The following is a 13,445-nucleotide window of genomic DNA, read 5'->3' as shown; positions in this document are numbered from 1 at the left end:
AAGCATATCTTGGAAAGCGTTTTACATTCGTTTCTTGTTTTGGAAAATTCCTGATAATCATGAATACTCCGACTTTGCTTAAATTTTTTGTGTAGTACTTTTTTTGAATTTAGTAAAATTTTAAGTTCAGCGGTAAACCACTTTGGATAGTTTATTTTAAGTTGATACTTGGGGACAAATTTATCTATAGAATTAAAAATTATGTCATACATATGGCAAATAGATATTTCTGTATTATCATTATTTAAAAAAGTCCAGTCAGTTTTAGAAAGTTGATTAATAATTGAATCAAAATCAGCCTTTTTGTAATTTAAAGAAATATCAGTGTGTTTTGAACAGGTTTCGTGTAAATATAATGTTAATTCAAGAGGAGGGTGGTAATCATCAATTGGCAAGATCGGATCAACGCTCTTTTCAACATTAAGGTTAGCATAATTTGACAAAACTAAATCTAGCAACTTATTTTTCACGTTATAAATAAAATTATGTTGATAAAAATTTAAAAAGTTAATCATGTCCAGTATTGGTCGCGCCCGATCGTTCTCACTTTCACTATGAATATAGCCACTCTCACTATTTCCCCACGACAAGTTGGGAAGGTTGTAGTCACCAAATATAATTAGTTTGTTGTTAGGGTATTTTGAACACAAAAACTCGATGTCTTCACAATGCCTCTGATAATTTTCTGAATCAGTAAGTGGTGGAAAATAGACACATCCAATTATGAATTTTTCAAAAGCTGTGCTCACTTGAACGAATATTTGTTCCGAGATGAGATTATTATTTTTAAGGTGTTTTGATGAATATTTCTTATTAATCGCCAGCAATACTCCCCCACCTCTTGATTTAGTACTTGTAGAAGGTGAGCGATCACAAACAACTCCGGTTTAAACTCGTTAGCTCCTCATAATTGTTTCGAAAGTCTTAGTACTTCGATTGAAGCTTAGTTTTTTAATAACAAATGTCTTTTTTCAGAGGTCTGCAGCGGTGGAGAATTACCCGAAGTAGAAATCATTAGTCTGCTCCACGAGAACATCCCTAAATATAAGCTCAGAGCAGATACGCTCACCGCATTCTCTGGTAAGTCTTCAATATTATGAAAGCTTTTCTAGTTTTTATTATTTTGCATTATTTTTTACCTTGCTTATAATATACAGGGTTTATATTTCAAAAAAGGGATTTTTCTGCAGTTAAATTACTTTAAATTGTAGCTAAATTTTTGGGATCAGGAAGGATATTCTAGAGAGAAAACCACTTAAAACTCTTCAGGAGAAGCTGGCCTGTTGACAGTAGTCAACAGGCCTTCCGTTCCCCTAGAAGAGTGTTCGGCATTTAGGCACCTAAATAATACAGCGCAACAAATATCGACGTGCTGTTATCTAGCTCCTATATATCATAATAATTGTAATATGCCTTAATTGGAGACGGGGAACTAAATATTTCGTGTAGTTTTGAAAATATTTTTTAAAGGAATAACCCGCTAAGCCTCTATTGTAGAGGCTTGTCAGCAGGTAGGAAAGTTATGAATTACCCAGACAAATTGAGAAACAAATCTTTATTGGATTTTTTTCTTGCAACTGGCGGGAATAGAACCCGCGACGCCAGTTTCACATTTGGCCGTTAAACCAACTGAGCCACGACGCCTGTCTAAAAAAATATTTATCTAATAATTAAAACATTTGATTTCACTTGAGGCCCATAAAGCCCTTTATTAAAATTATATTGTGCTTGGAGTTGACAGAACCCTTAGAATAACCGCAAAATTTCATTCATCAGCAATTTGTTTGTATTCGCAACAGCAAAATAGTATCTTGAGTGTGTGTTATTTAATTTTTTCCAACGACAGACAGACGTAAGCATACGCAAAAAATACTGGAATTTTACCAACAATTGTATGTAAATTTCTTTAAAAGCGGATAACTTATGGCTTCTCCTTTTTTCCGTGCCAATTTTCATATTTTTCGTGCATCATTGGATAAATCTTTGGAATAGCGTTTTCTCACTTTTTTTATATTTTATTATTATTATTTTATCATTATTATTTTATCAATAATTGCAGTTGAACCTTAATAATTAAAAAAAACTTTTTACATGTATTTTTTTTTTACTTTTGAATTTTCCTTGATATAATAATATTGCAATAATAAAAATACGTTTATTCCAGAAAGCAAGTATTACTAAGGTTTCCATATTTTAAAGTGCTATGCAATTAATAAATAAATCATGGTTAATTGTGTATAACTTAATTAATGTTAACTGTTATTATTGATATTGTTTTTTTAAAAAAAATATATTTCTTGATAACACGTCACTAAGGTGCATGATAAAACCACAAAAAACTAAAAAAGAGAGTTTAATTTTTACTTGTGATGTGTATCAAAATTTATAACCTTTTTATTATTTGAGAAAGTTGTTTTCTTTTGATAAAATGTATTGAATAATAATGTTTCTAGTATAATAAATGATTTTTAAAAAAGCATTTTACATATTTTGAGCCTTTTTTAGTAGGTATTAAATTCCATATGAATTTCACCCATGACAATAAAGGTTTTAGCTCTTTTACTTTATAAAAATCGACAGATAGTAGGTAGAATTTTATAAAAACTAGTTGTCAAACATTGGCAGAATGATGAACGTTACACAGTGAGTAAAGTGATCACCTATACAAGTTAATAACATGTCATAACCTTTATGTGTGCCTAGCCTTTCATATTCCCTTCTCATAAATATTCTCCATCTCTGTTGTATTACATATAAAGGAGACAACGCGGGTTTAAACTGTGCAACTCTGTTTAACTTAGACATCCTGCCTGCGTAATCTATATGTGAGAAAGGACTACAATAATAATTACTAATATGAATCATAAACACAGGCACCTGTATTATATTGATTCATTTTTTTTCTCTCAGGGTACGAGAATCAAGATTGGTTTATTCCATCTCCAGCTCTGAAAATAGACGACGTCGACCTGAAATTATCGCCTGATCAAATCAGGGAGACCCTTAATTATTTTAGTAAGTACCACTACATTTTTATATCACATTTTAATTTAAACCTATCGTAAAATTCATTCCATACAAATACACACGTAATGATTTTTGTCCCGATTAGCTGGGGAATTATTTTCAAGGACACCGCTTTACCGTATTTTTATTTTTAATAATACTAATGTCATTAAACTATAATTCTTTCGCCTCACCTCTTATCGTAAAACTCGATGCAAATATTTCTACCGTAGTACGGCAGGTAGCGCCACAATCGCCAGGTAAGTTTATCATATTACATTGGTTCGCGAGTTTCTCGCTTAAAATCACAGGTGTCGCTAGAATAGACAAAACACGAATAAATAATCCTGCCGTTGCAGTTTCCTACCATTGAAAATACCACTAAAATACTGTTTGATATCTTAAAATATAATTATACAAGTTTTAATTTTGATAATTTAATTCGCAAAAGTAATTTATCCGCGACGATCACTGAAATTAGTTTGCGTCCTGTACATAAATTGTACGTTCGAGTGCTACATACCAGTGCGCCATCTTACACGGTTTTTCGTTTATCTAGTTCTGTTTGAAATTAAATAATCATTTTCAAACTCTTTTAAAATAAAAAATAAACGTTTCGATTAGCAATTAAAGTCAGAATACAAACTTTTTTTAAAACGTTTATTTGTTATTGAATGTAAGTTAATACCGTAGAACTCCTACTTATTATTTAAGTACTTATTATTTAGGTACTTATTATTTTTGTACATAGTGTTTTCAATCACCTTAAAACTGCGTCGATACTCGTTATTTAATGATTTCTAACCCGCTATAAATTGTTTTTTAATGAAATGAAATTTATACCATTTTTTCTACTAACTCGATTCATTATAATTTGTACATTTGTACATTTGTGACAATTGGAGAATAGTTTCAACATAAAGCATGTTTTTTTTTGCAAATTACAACACGAAGTTAATTAGGTAACTGCGACTGACAAAGTTCTTGGAACCAACATTTCAATCAACTTTTTTGTTTATTTTGTTACATACACAAATTAAAACTTGATTATTTTTCTTTCCTGCTTCAAACTAGTTCAATCTGCTTAGTTATAGCCACGGGGCAGATTAAAATATTGTAAATAAACAGTTTATCAAACTCGTAAACTAATTTAAGCGGGCCGGGCCAATCATATATTACGATATCTTTAGACTTTCTCTGGAATTAAGCCCGACTTTAATCTTTTGATCTCTTTATACATGGTGTTTCAAGACCAGACCGCGAAACTTCAGAGAAAAATTCCTCGTGGTAAACTTTTTAAAAAATCCGAATAATTTTTTTCCAAAAAACATTTTTATTTTTCTAAAAACCTTTTTTTACAATCTCAAAATGGAGTGAATCCTTAATCCCTTTGGATTTCATCCCTTTCACAAACCCCTACCCCTCCCCTACACAGCCGTTTCCCTTGACCGCGTCTGGTGAATACCGCTTCGTTGGTCAAATACGTTTTTTTTTGTAGGGGGAGGAGTAGGGGTTTGTAGAAGGGATGCTAGTATATATACGTATATATATAAATAAAAATTAGTTCTTGGAAAAAAATAATCAGGATTTTTTTTAAAGTTCACCATCAGGAATGTTCCTCTAAAGTTTCCCTGTCTGGCCCTGAAATACCGTGCATATGTTTTTGAACTGGGTTAAAGTGTTATTTACATTATTTATTTTTTAACATGTGATTATTTCGCTATTCTTTACTAACGTATTCCTTATCCAGGTCAAACGTACTAGAAATAAGTCTATTTTTAACCCAAGTGCAATAATAGAAACACATCTTCCGTCTTCGGCCCATTTCACACGTACTGTCGAAATCCACCGGGCACAATAAAATTAGGGTATATTGACATTTATTGTATTCTTTAAATTTAAAATTTATTTAGCGGCTGCTTTCAGGTAAAAATCCTACAAAAGGGAATTTCCTTTTGTATGCTTTTTACAATATTTTTTTAATTAATTGATTGGAGATTAGCCAGCTTCACGATGTACTGGTTATTGCGTTAACTTGGTATTAAATAAATGAATGCAAAAAATATATTATAATACAATAAATATTAATCTACCATGTGTTATTTTATTGTGCTGTGTGGATTTTTACCGTGGTGTAAAATGGACCTTCCAATTATTATGGTCTTCAAAAAAGTGTATCATTTTTAAACTTAAGATTGAATTCACTGTATTTATTCGATATAAATTTAAATACAATAATTGAGTAAATATATCCATATTATTAGTTTGTTTTTAATGAATCAAAATAAAACTTTTGTTTCGACACTCGGTAGTTTCATAAAAAAACCTGTCTGAAGTGTCAAATGTTCTTACTTTCATAATGTCTCTTACGTATTCGTAAATCAACCAGGTTTTTTACACCATACAAAAAATATGTTCCTTTATAATAAAGTAATTTATATAAATAACTTAACATGCACGATATTTCAACATTACTCTTTTTAATCTTTGAACAATTCCTCCGGTGTTCGTACAATGTGTCCGCTTAAGCTTTTGATGTACGTTGATAATACTGATTTTGTGTTTGACGAGTATTCTAGTATTTTATTTGGTCTTCTTCTTCTCTTCTTCTCTGGTCTCAATCCTGGGATTGGCTGGCAGCAATTACATTCATTCTTCTCCTCCATTGCTCCCTGTCTTGTGCGGCTCTTTTAAAGTCAACATATGATGAGCAGCGCACGTCCTCTAATAGGTCCTCCAGGTACTCTCGACGTGGGCGTCCCCTAGAATTTGTCGCCTCGGTCATCCCCTCCATTATGACATGCAGGAGGCCTTCTTGACGTATTACATGGCCGATCCATCTCGCTCGCCTTTCGGACAAGGTCCTGAGCAAGTGCCTTCCACCTTCGATTCTTTGGAGAACCTCCTCATTTGTAATGTGGTCTCTCCAGGAAATTCCTAGTAGTCTTCTATAGGACCACATCTCAAAAGCTTCTAGTCTCTTTCGGATAGGCACCATGTCTTGCAGCCATACATCAAGATACTCCATACATAGGTCTGGTAAAGGTAAAGGAAGTAAAATACCTCTGAAGAATATTAGATATTTTACACTCATGAGAACTAATACACATGAAAACAATTAAACAGAACTTTTGAAAACAAAGAGTGTCAGTTAAACAATATTTTGTTTTGTTCTTCTACAAAATAAATAGTGCTGCTTGCCCTTTGTTTAAGATCTTTTTGTTTAATTTTTCATCGGACATTAAATTTAACGACACACTATCTAATCTACTCTATGTCCGCTATTGTTTCAAATGGCCCATACAAGTTCGGAAAGCCTGTGAAAATGTAAATAAATGTATACAATCTTAAACTTTTCCTGTAACACGTTTTAGTTAAGTTGAAATGAAAATATACCTCATGTTGTTTGAAGAGTTTACAAAAACATATTTGTCTTGTTTTTCCTAAGTTTTCCAAATATTATTTTGCTAAAAAAGTCAACTGTCAATAAAGTGAGACAAAATTGACCCTTTCCTTTACAGGCATTCACAGTATTAAATATTTAGAGCAGATTTAGACAATTTTAATGACATAACTACGTATCAATGTATAAATATCCAGTTTTCATTTATAATTTTCGGGTTAAAAAACGAGCGCATACAAAACCGTTTGCAGTAGTCGTCACGTCCTTTAACGTCACACACCATGCCCGCCGAGTGCGCTTTTAACAAACATTGCGTACAAGTATGGCGCGGTAACGTAACACGTACCGTTTGTCCCATAGGGCGTCTCGTCTTTAGGTCATTCAAAATGTACATATATTAAACCTTGTAGAAAATTTATCCGACGAGAATTTATCGGAAAAGACAATAAAACCGTTACCATCGTAATTTTTCTTGTTTGTAAAATAATAATTTAAAAAAAAAACTGGAAATACCCTTTTCTCCATTGATATTTACCATAAAAATGTTTGTTAAATGTGATTAGTTTTCTCTAATTACGTTGTGTAATTAATTCCACTTAAAAAGAATTGTAAAACACATTTCGTATTATTAATATCTCAAGAGTATTGATTACCCTGAGAAAAAAGTAATAACATCAAGGTTTATGTCGGTTATCTTACTGACAGTTGATCGATTGCGATATTATTTATATTTTTATAGTTCTTCATTATATCCAATATGTGCCTTTTTCGCGCAATCAAAATTTCAAAGCTGTTTTAATACAATTGAAGACCTCGTTCTAAAAACATCAAGTGTCCACAATTTTCCAAAACAATATTATTGTATTTTATTATTCTCTCTATGCGGCCATACAATCGTTCTTTCCAAATACTTATAAAAAATGCGTAGGTATCTCAAATTCACTGTTAGAAATACGGTGCCTTACTCATAAACTTTGTATAAAGTTACGCCTTGGCAGAGTGGTAGAATCCTTACTATAGTGGTAGAATAAGGATCGGAATACCATCTTAACTATAACTTTATCGCAGGTTTATAACGCTTTTGTTCTATGCCATAGAGCTAAAGGGCTCATCTAGTGAATTATCTCCATGAGGTTTAAGCAGTCCTGTAAAATGAAACATTTGTCAGTGTGTAATAAGTTTATGTTCCTTTAATTATGTTTATTTTATTATAATATCAAAAATTTTGAATTGGTCAACTATATTATGAAAATCCCTCTACCCCACTCCTCCACTCTTATTTCCTCGTCCCTTAACCTTCTTACGAGCTCTTTTTTTTATCATGTCTTACATAATATATTTTTTTTCTCTTTACTGTGTAACATGTTCTCTCATTATATTTGTGAAAAACTTTAACTGGATGTATGTATTATTTTTTATATGTTGTATTCTTATATAACAACTGTTGTTTTTCCTTAATAAATAATTTTAAAAAAATAAAAAAATAGTCGACAAAGTTAGTAGATGAAGGCGTTATGTCGCATTTTTTTTTAGATGTACTTTTTTTTTTACATAAATAAAGATTTTATGTACAGTTCTTTTATATAAAGCCAACTACACCATCAAAAAGTAGCAGAAAATCGATTTTGATAAAAAAAAAAACATCAGTTATTTTATCAATAAAAATAATGGTATTGGTGTTCAAAACTTAAATCCCAGATATCTTTGCTTTTTCTTTTTGTTACATAACACCTTTATCCACGCATGTCTTCGATTATTTTGACGTAAACATTTCTAGACGCGGAATGTTATCTTTTTTACGTGAGAAACTTAAAAATCTTTATCAATTAATTGTTTTCTTGTTATCGTATTAATATCCGGAGAAAATGAAGGAGTTACGTGTATTGTATATCACCTCCCAAGTGACTTCGTAAACAAAGTGTTTCATACTTCACCATAAAATAATATTTTACATATGTAAATAAAATGATCGTGAAAATAAATAACAAACAAAAAAATGTAACTCGCAAACAAGCCTCGGCTTTGCGGGAATAAAAAATCTGCTGTTATTTTATAAAATATATATATTTTTTAAACATACGTAAAACAATCATATCGTATATTTTTAAATTCTTTTCAGCGCTGGTTGGCAATCTATACGTTTCTATTATCATGGTTCCTATCTACATACATATGACAGATCATCATCATCATTTCCTCACCTAACTATACAGGCGCCGTGGCGCAGTTGGTTAGACGGCTATCTGTGAAACTGGCGTCGCGGGTTCGATTCTCGCCAGTTGCAAGAAAAAAATCCAAAAAAGTTTTTTTCTCAATTGGTCTGGGTGTTGTGGTGTACTTTTCATTACCTCCTTCCATATCCCCTCTATCCCACCTGCTGACAATCCTCAAAATAGAGGCTTAGCGGGTTATTCCTTTGAAGAAAAAAAACTAACCCAACCTAACCTTTTTTTGCGAAGGATGAGAAAATCTTTATAGACACCTGACAGCCCGTGCTGTCCAGGTAGTGCCAGATTTATACTGGCTAAAAAACTAACCTAACCTAACCTAACCTCACTCAGTGGTGAATGGGACACTACATTAGTACCCCGATTGCAGCGTATCTTGATTATTTTTGTTACGTGGAAGGTAAGATGAATAGCCTTCCGCTTCAGGTGCCAGTCCAGGAACAATAAAATATTTCAGAGTAGAACCACTTTAAAATCAATATTTCACTTCCATCCCACCAGAAATTGAACCCGGGACCTCAAGCATGATAGGCGATCGCGCCAACCACTACGCTTCGAGGCGAACTTATCACCACTTGATTTCCCTTTTCGGGATATGTACCTAAAAGCATCCATCGAGTCGAAAACACATGTCTAAGGTTATGTTCCTATTTTACACGCAGAACTGTATTCTTCATATGCCCGGGTTGGGGAAAAATATAAGAGATCGTAACCTAACTTTGTTTATTATTTGCAGAATACGTGATTAAAAATTATGCAAAATAAAACGTAAGTTATTAATTATTTTGTATTTTCTATAAGGAGAATGTCGTAACTCATAAAGAATATTTATTATTGTATACAAAATTACGTATGACAATTAATTATTTTTATGTCTCGGCTTGCTAGATAAATCCGTGTTAAGTTGGGACTATTATAAACCTTTGGTCGACATTTATTCTAACTAAAATATATCATATTGGATATTTAAAATAATATTTTGTAATACTGAAGTTTTTTGTTGATATTTCTTGATAAAACTCCATAGTTAGTGATTATGATAAATTATAAATAAACCTATCAATGAAACTTCTTGGTTTAGTTTTACTTTTTATTATTTTGACCAACGAGCGCTTTCGCCTAAGTAGGCATCTTCAAGACTGGTAAATTGTTTACAAAATTGTTCAATTGTACAAGTTGGCCAAAATAATAAAAAGTAAAACTAAACCAAGAAGTTTCATTGATAAGTTTATTCATAATTTTATCATAATCATTAATATTTTGTAAGTCTCTTTTTAGTATTTTACATTGAATAAATTTAATATTAACCACTAGTTAATATTTTAATTGTACTTTTTACCGCAAAAATAAATCAATAGTAACGAGTATTATGTTTTCGCAACAAATCGCGTGGCATATCACACAAAAAAAAATTGCTAGCATATTTTTCATGCGAAAATTGGTGAGCTTTCAAGAAAACGGAATAAATATTATTTGTGTGTAACAGTAATTTACGAAATTGTCCTCGGTGACATTGTGAGATTTATAATTTATTTTTAAAGTTTACTCCGGGCATACGCATATGTGCTGGAACTATTTCAGTACTCAGAACCGCTGAAATCATCGCTCTTTGCTCTTCGGTTATGAACCAAGCAATGTGACAAAACAAATCATTTTGTTTGACGTCAGTGTATTTTTCGGGTGCAGTTTTTTTAATATGTAACGAGCTGAACCCGGCAATGCTTTGCTATTGCTAGAATTGAGTTCTTGCTGAATAGATGAAATGAACACAATCGAATGTTTGATATCAATTACTGTATTAAGTCCAAATTAGATATTTACATTATTATTTTTGTGTTTCGGTTTAGATAAATTGTGAGGATAGCGAATTTTGATACATAGGTGTTCGAACATTGTTTTTACACTGTCTTGCAGATGCCTCACCGATACTGTGCGAAAAAGACAACGGCATGTCAGACCTTTTGTTAGAATAGACAAAATCGACGTTTTGCTGTACCGTTTTCTGCACTTCAAAACTGAACCGATTTTGTTATTTTTTTAGACAGAGTATCAGAATATATTTTTGGTATCAACTCTTTTTGCTTTTTTCAAAAATAGTTATAGATATTCGTATACCGCGTGCCCAAAGACAGCAGATAAAACTGTGCTTTGTTACTAGTTTTTGGGTGGTAAAAACAAAAAATTAGGGACACGTTAACGGTAAATATCCACAGTGTGTAAAAAAACTATTTTTCTAGTGCCATAATCCATTTGGAAAATATGTGAATACGTTTGTACGGAGAAAAGTCGGACCGCGTTTCCTCTTAAGATTAAACATTATTAAATATACTAACAAAACTTTACTTTATAATGGTTTTATTTAACCGTAGAAACAGTTTCGGTGTTCTCAAATAAAACCATCGACCTATTAATACATATACGCACCCGGAACCCTCTAAAATTATGACACTTAACTCATGCTCAAACGCTTAGTCCTGCCCTATGCGTATTTAGTCGTTATTTAACCGCCAGCCGGATTTTGGCGTGAGCTTGACATTTAAATCGAAACCGAAATGCTTGGTTGTGTCATGAAAGCGTGTAAAAACCATTCGGATAAACGTAAAAAAGATGGTGTAACTTTTCGTTGTTTTCATTGAAATTTGTTTTAGGTGTACCTTATTTCAACTTGGTAATTTTTCAACAAAAAAAATTCAAGCTGATGCATTAAATTATTCAGTAATTTTGAATGCTTCTATGCAAATAGCGTTTTTTACTGTAAAATATTTTTAATGCTTCCTGAATCCAAAAATATATACAAATTAAACGAATATTTATATCATATTGCATCATATGAAATTTATGTTTTTTTTTAAATAAAAATATTAAGCCAAATCACATCTCGTGGCAAAGATGTACATTTATCCGAAAACCGCACGTAAATCGGTCCAGTAGTTATTCAGTCCATCGAGGACAACCATTCGAACATTGCCTTTTAAATACTCGTATACAGAAGATGTGATTAAATTAATTGTGTATGAAAGTGCCGATGCTCTCCTTAAACTCGTATAAACCTATAGGTCCTATTATTGAGATACGAGGGTCGATCAACGATATCTATATTCTGAATTTTAGGATACAGTAAAACTCCGTTTATCCGAACTCCAGTCATCCGGCTGGTCAAATATCCGGACCGCTATGCGGGACCTCGCTGATCGTAAACGAGTTTCTTCGTCAAAGCAATAACTTTGCTAGACATGTTTAAGTAAGTTTTTAATAATTCTAGTTCGCTGTATTATTTCAAAAGCAAGAAATGATATATTTTTGCGTAAATTTTGCGTTTGCATTTTCCCTCAAATTAATGGAGCTTTATTGTATATATAAAAGAGCCAAACCAAAGTGTTTTCACGTAGTATTAAATATGCATTTACGAGTATAACGTTTATTTGCATATTCTACATATACATACATTAATTACAACATTACGTTTAAAAAATACACATAAGAAAATATAAAAACAGGATTTAGAATTCAAGACTAAGCTAGCAAAAATAATGGGGAAAGAAAATATGAGTGTTTTTATAAATAGGCATTTGGAGCCGCTATTCCACAACGGAGAGCCGTATGTGTTCACGTCTGTTCAATGCCTACATTTAGTATTAAACTAGCTTTGAATGATCACGTGATATTTTGAATTAGCTTAATTATTATTAGTTATCATTATTTTTGAGTATTTTCGAAATACGCTTTATGTTAGTAAAATAATATTTTTATTTAATAACAAAATCGACCTTATTAGATTGTTTATTCTAGAAAAAATGATGTACATTCTATATAACCTGACATACTTATTGCATTTTTCATCAAAGTATTTCTATACACGCCATTTTAACATTTAATTTTCGATTTGAAATGTGTATAAAAGTTCAACGCCCTAAAAATACTAAGTTAGTAAGACTGCTCGATTATTTGCAAATTCGCTTGGTTGCACTTACCTATACACTTACCGATACCAAACTCAGCATATCATTTAATATATAAAACGTAGTATAAAGATATCGTCAAATTCGGTATTGATTTTTTATTCTTTCACTCCGGTGTGGTGGTATCTTATGGTATTTCTTAGTACGAAAGGAAAATATTTTCATTGTTTCTGTAGTTATAAGATATTCACTTGAAAAGGTTTTGCCGTAATTAAACACGTTTTATTAGTTATAGATTAATCCAATAAGAATTATTTAAAAAAAATAAAAAATTGTTGCATTTTTTGCAAAATATGTGATACCATCTACGTATTGTGTGTCACACAGTTAATATTGCTTTTAAAATTTGAAGACTTCACCATAAAAAAAAATCTATGTAAATTATTTTTAATTAAAGTAAATAGTTTTTTTTTAATAATTCACATACATGTTTCACAATTTTTAACATTTTTATATATTATTAGTACATATTATAGTTTCTATCGCTCCAATGGACCCAAATGCTCGTGTTTAGAGTTTAGAGAGGAAATTCGTTTTACAAATATACTTTCGAATCAGCCAAAAAATAAAGCAGTTTATTCTCATTAAGGGGGGGGTTCTGGCGGTTTAGTTGTAGCAACCGACCGAAACAAGATTTTCAGCCTAAGTCGAATTTCGGCTTTTGTTCTAGTTTAGGCCGAAACCGAAACTTATTTAAATATGTAACAATATTTTGAGTTTGTCCAAATTTTTGTAGACAAGGACTGGATTCAACTCCCTGTGGAGCTGTTTATATTAACATATTACAACAGAGATGAAGAACATTTAAGATAAGGTAAAATAGAAGTCTAGGCATCTACAGGGCTTATG

At 31.6% G+C, this 13,445-nt stretch overlaps 1 protein-coding gene across 5 annotated transcripts in view; it reads left to right on the top strand.

Annotated features, from left to right (window-relative positions):
• milt (trafficking kinesin-binding protein milt) overlaps nucleotides 1-13,445 on the top strand; it is a 146,267-nt gene that overhangs the window by 53,273 nt on the left and 79,549 nt on the right. For all 5 annotated transcript variants that reach the window (XM_088234595.1, XM_088234596.1, XM_088234590.1 and 2 more), the window contains 2 exons: nucleotides 976-1,080; nucleotides 2,911-3,015. In XM_088234595.1, the coding sequence (XP_088090721.1) occupies nucleotides 976-1,080; nucleotides 2,911-3,015 (210 nt within the window). The remainder of the gene's footprint in view (nucleotides 1-975; nucleotides 1,081-2,910; nucleotides 3,016-13,445) is intronic.

The sequence above is a fragment of the Micrasema longulum genome, unplaced genomic scaffold, assembly GCF_059751315.1.
Source record: "Micrasema longulum isolate JH-2025_06_02 unplaced genomic scaffold, ASM5975131v1 h1tg001259l, whole genome shotgun sequence".
Taxonomy (NCBI): Eukaryota; Metazoa; Arthropoda; class Insecta; order Trichoptera; family Brachycentridae; genus Micrasema; species Micrasema longulum.
The sequence above is the reverse complement of the archived record's forward strand: the minus strand, read 5'-3'. Positions and strand labels throughout refer to the sequence as shown.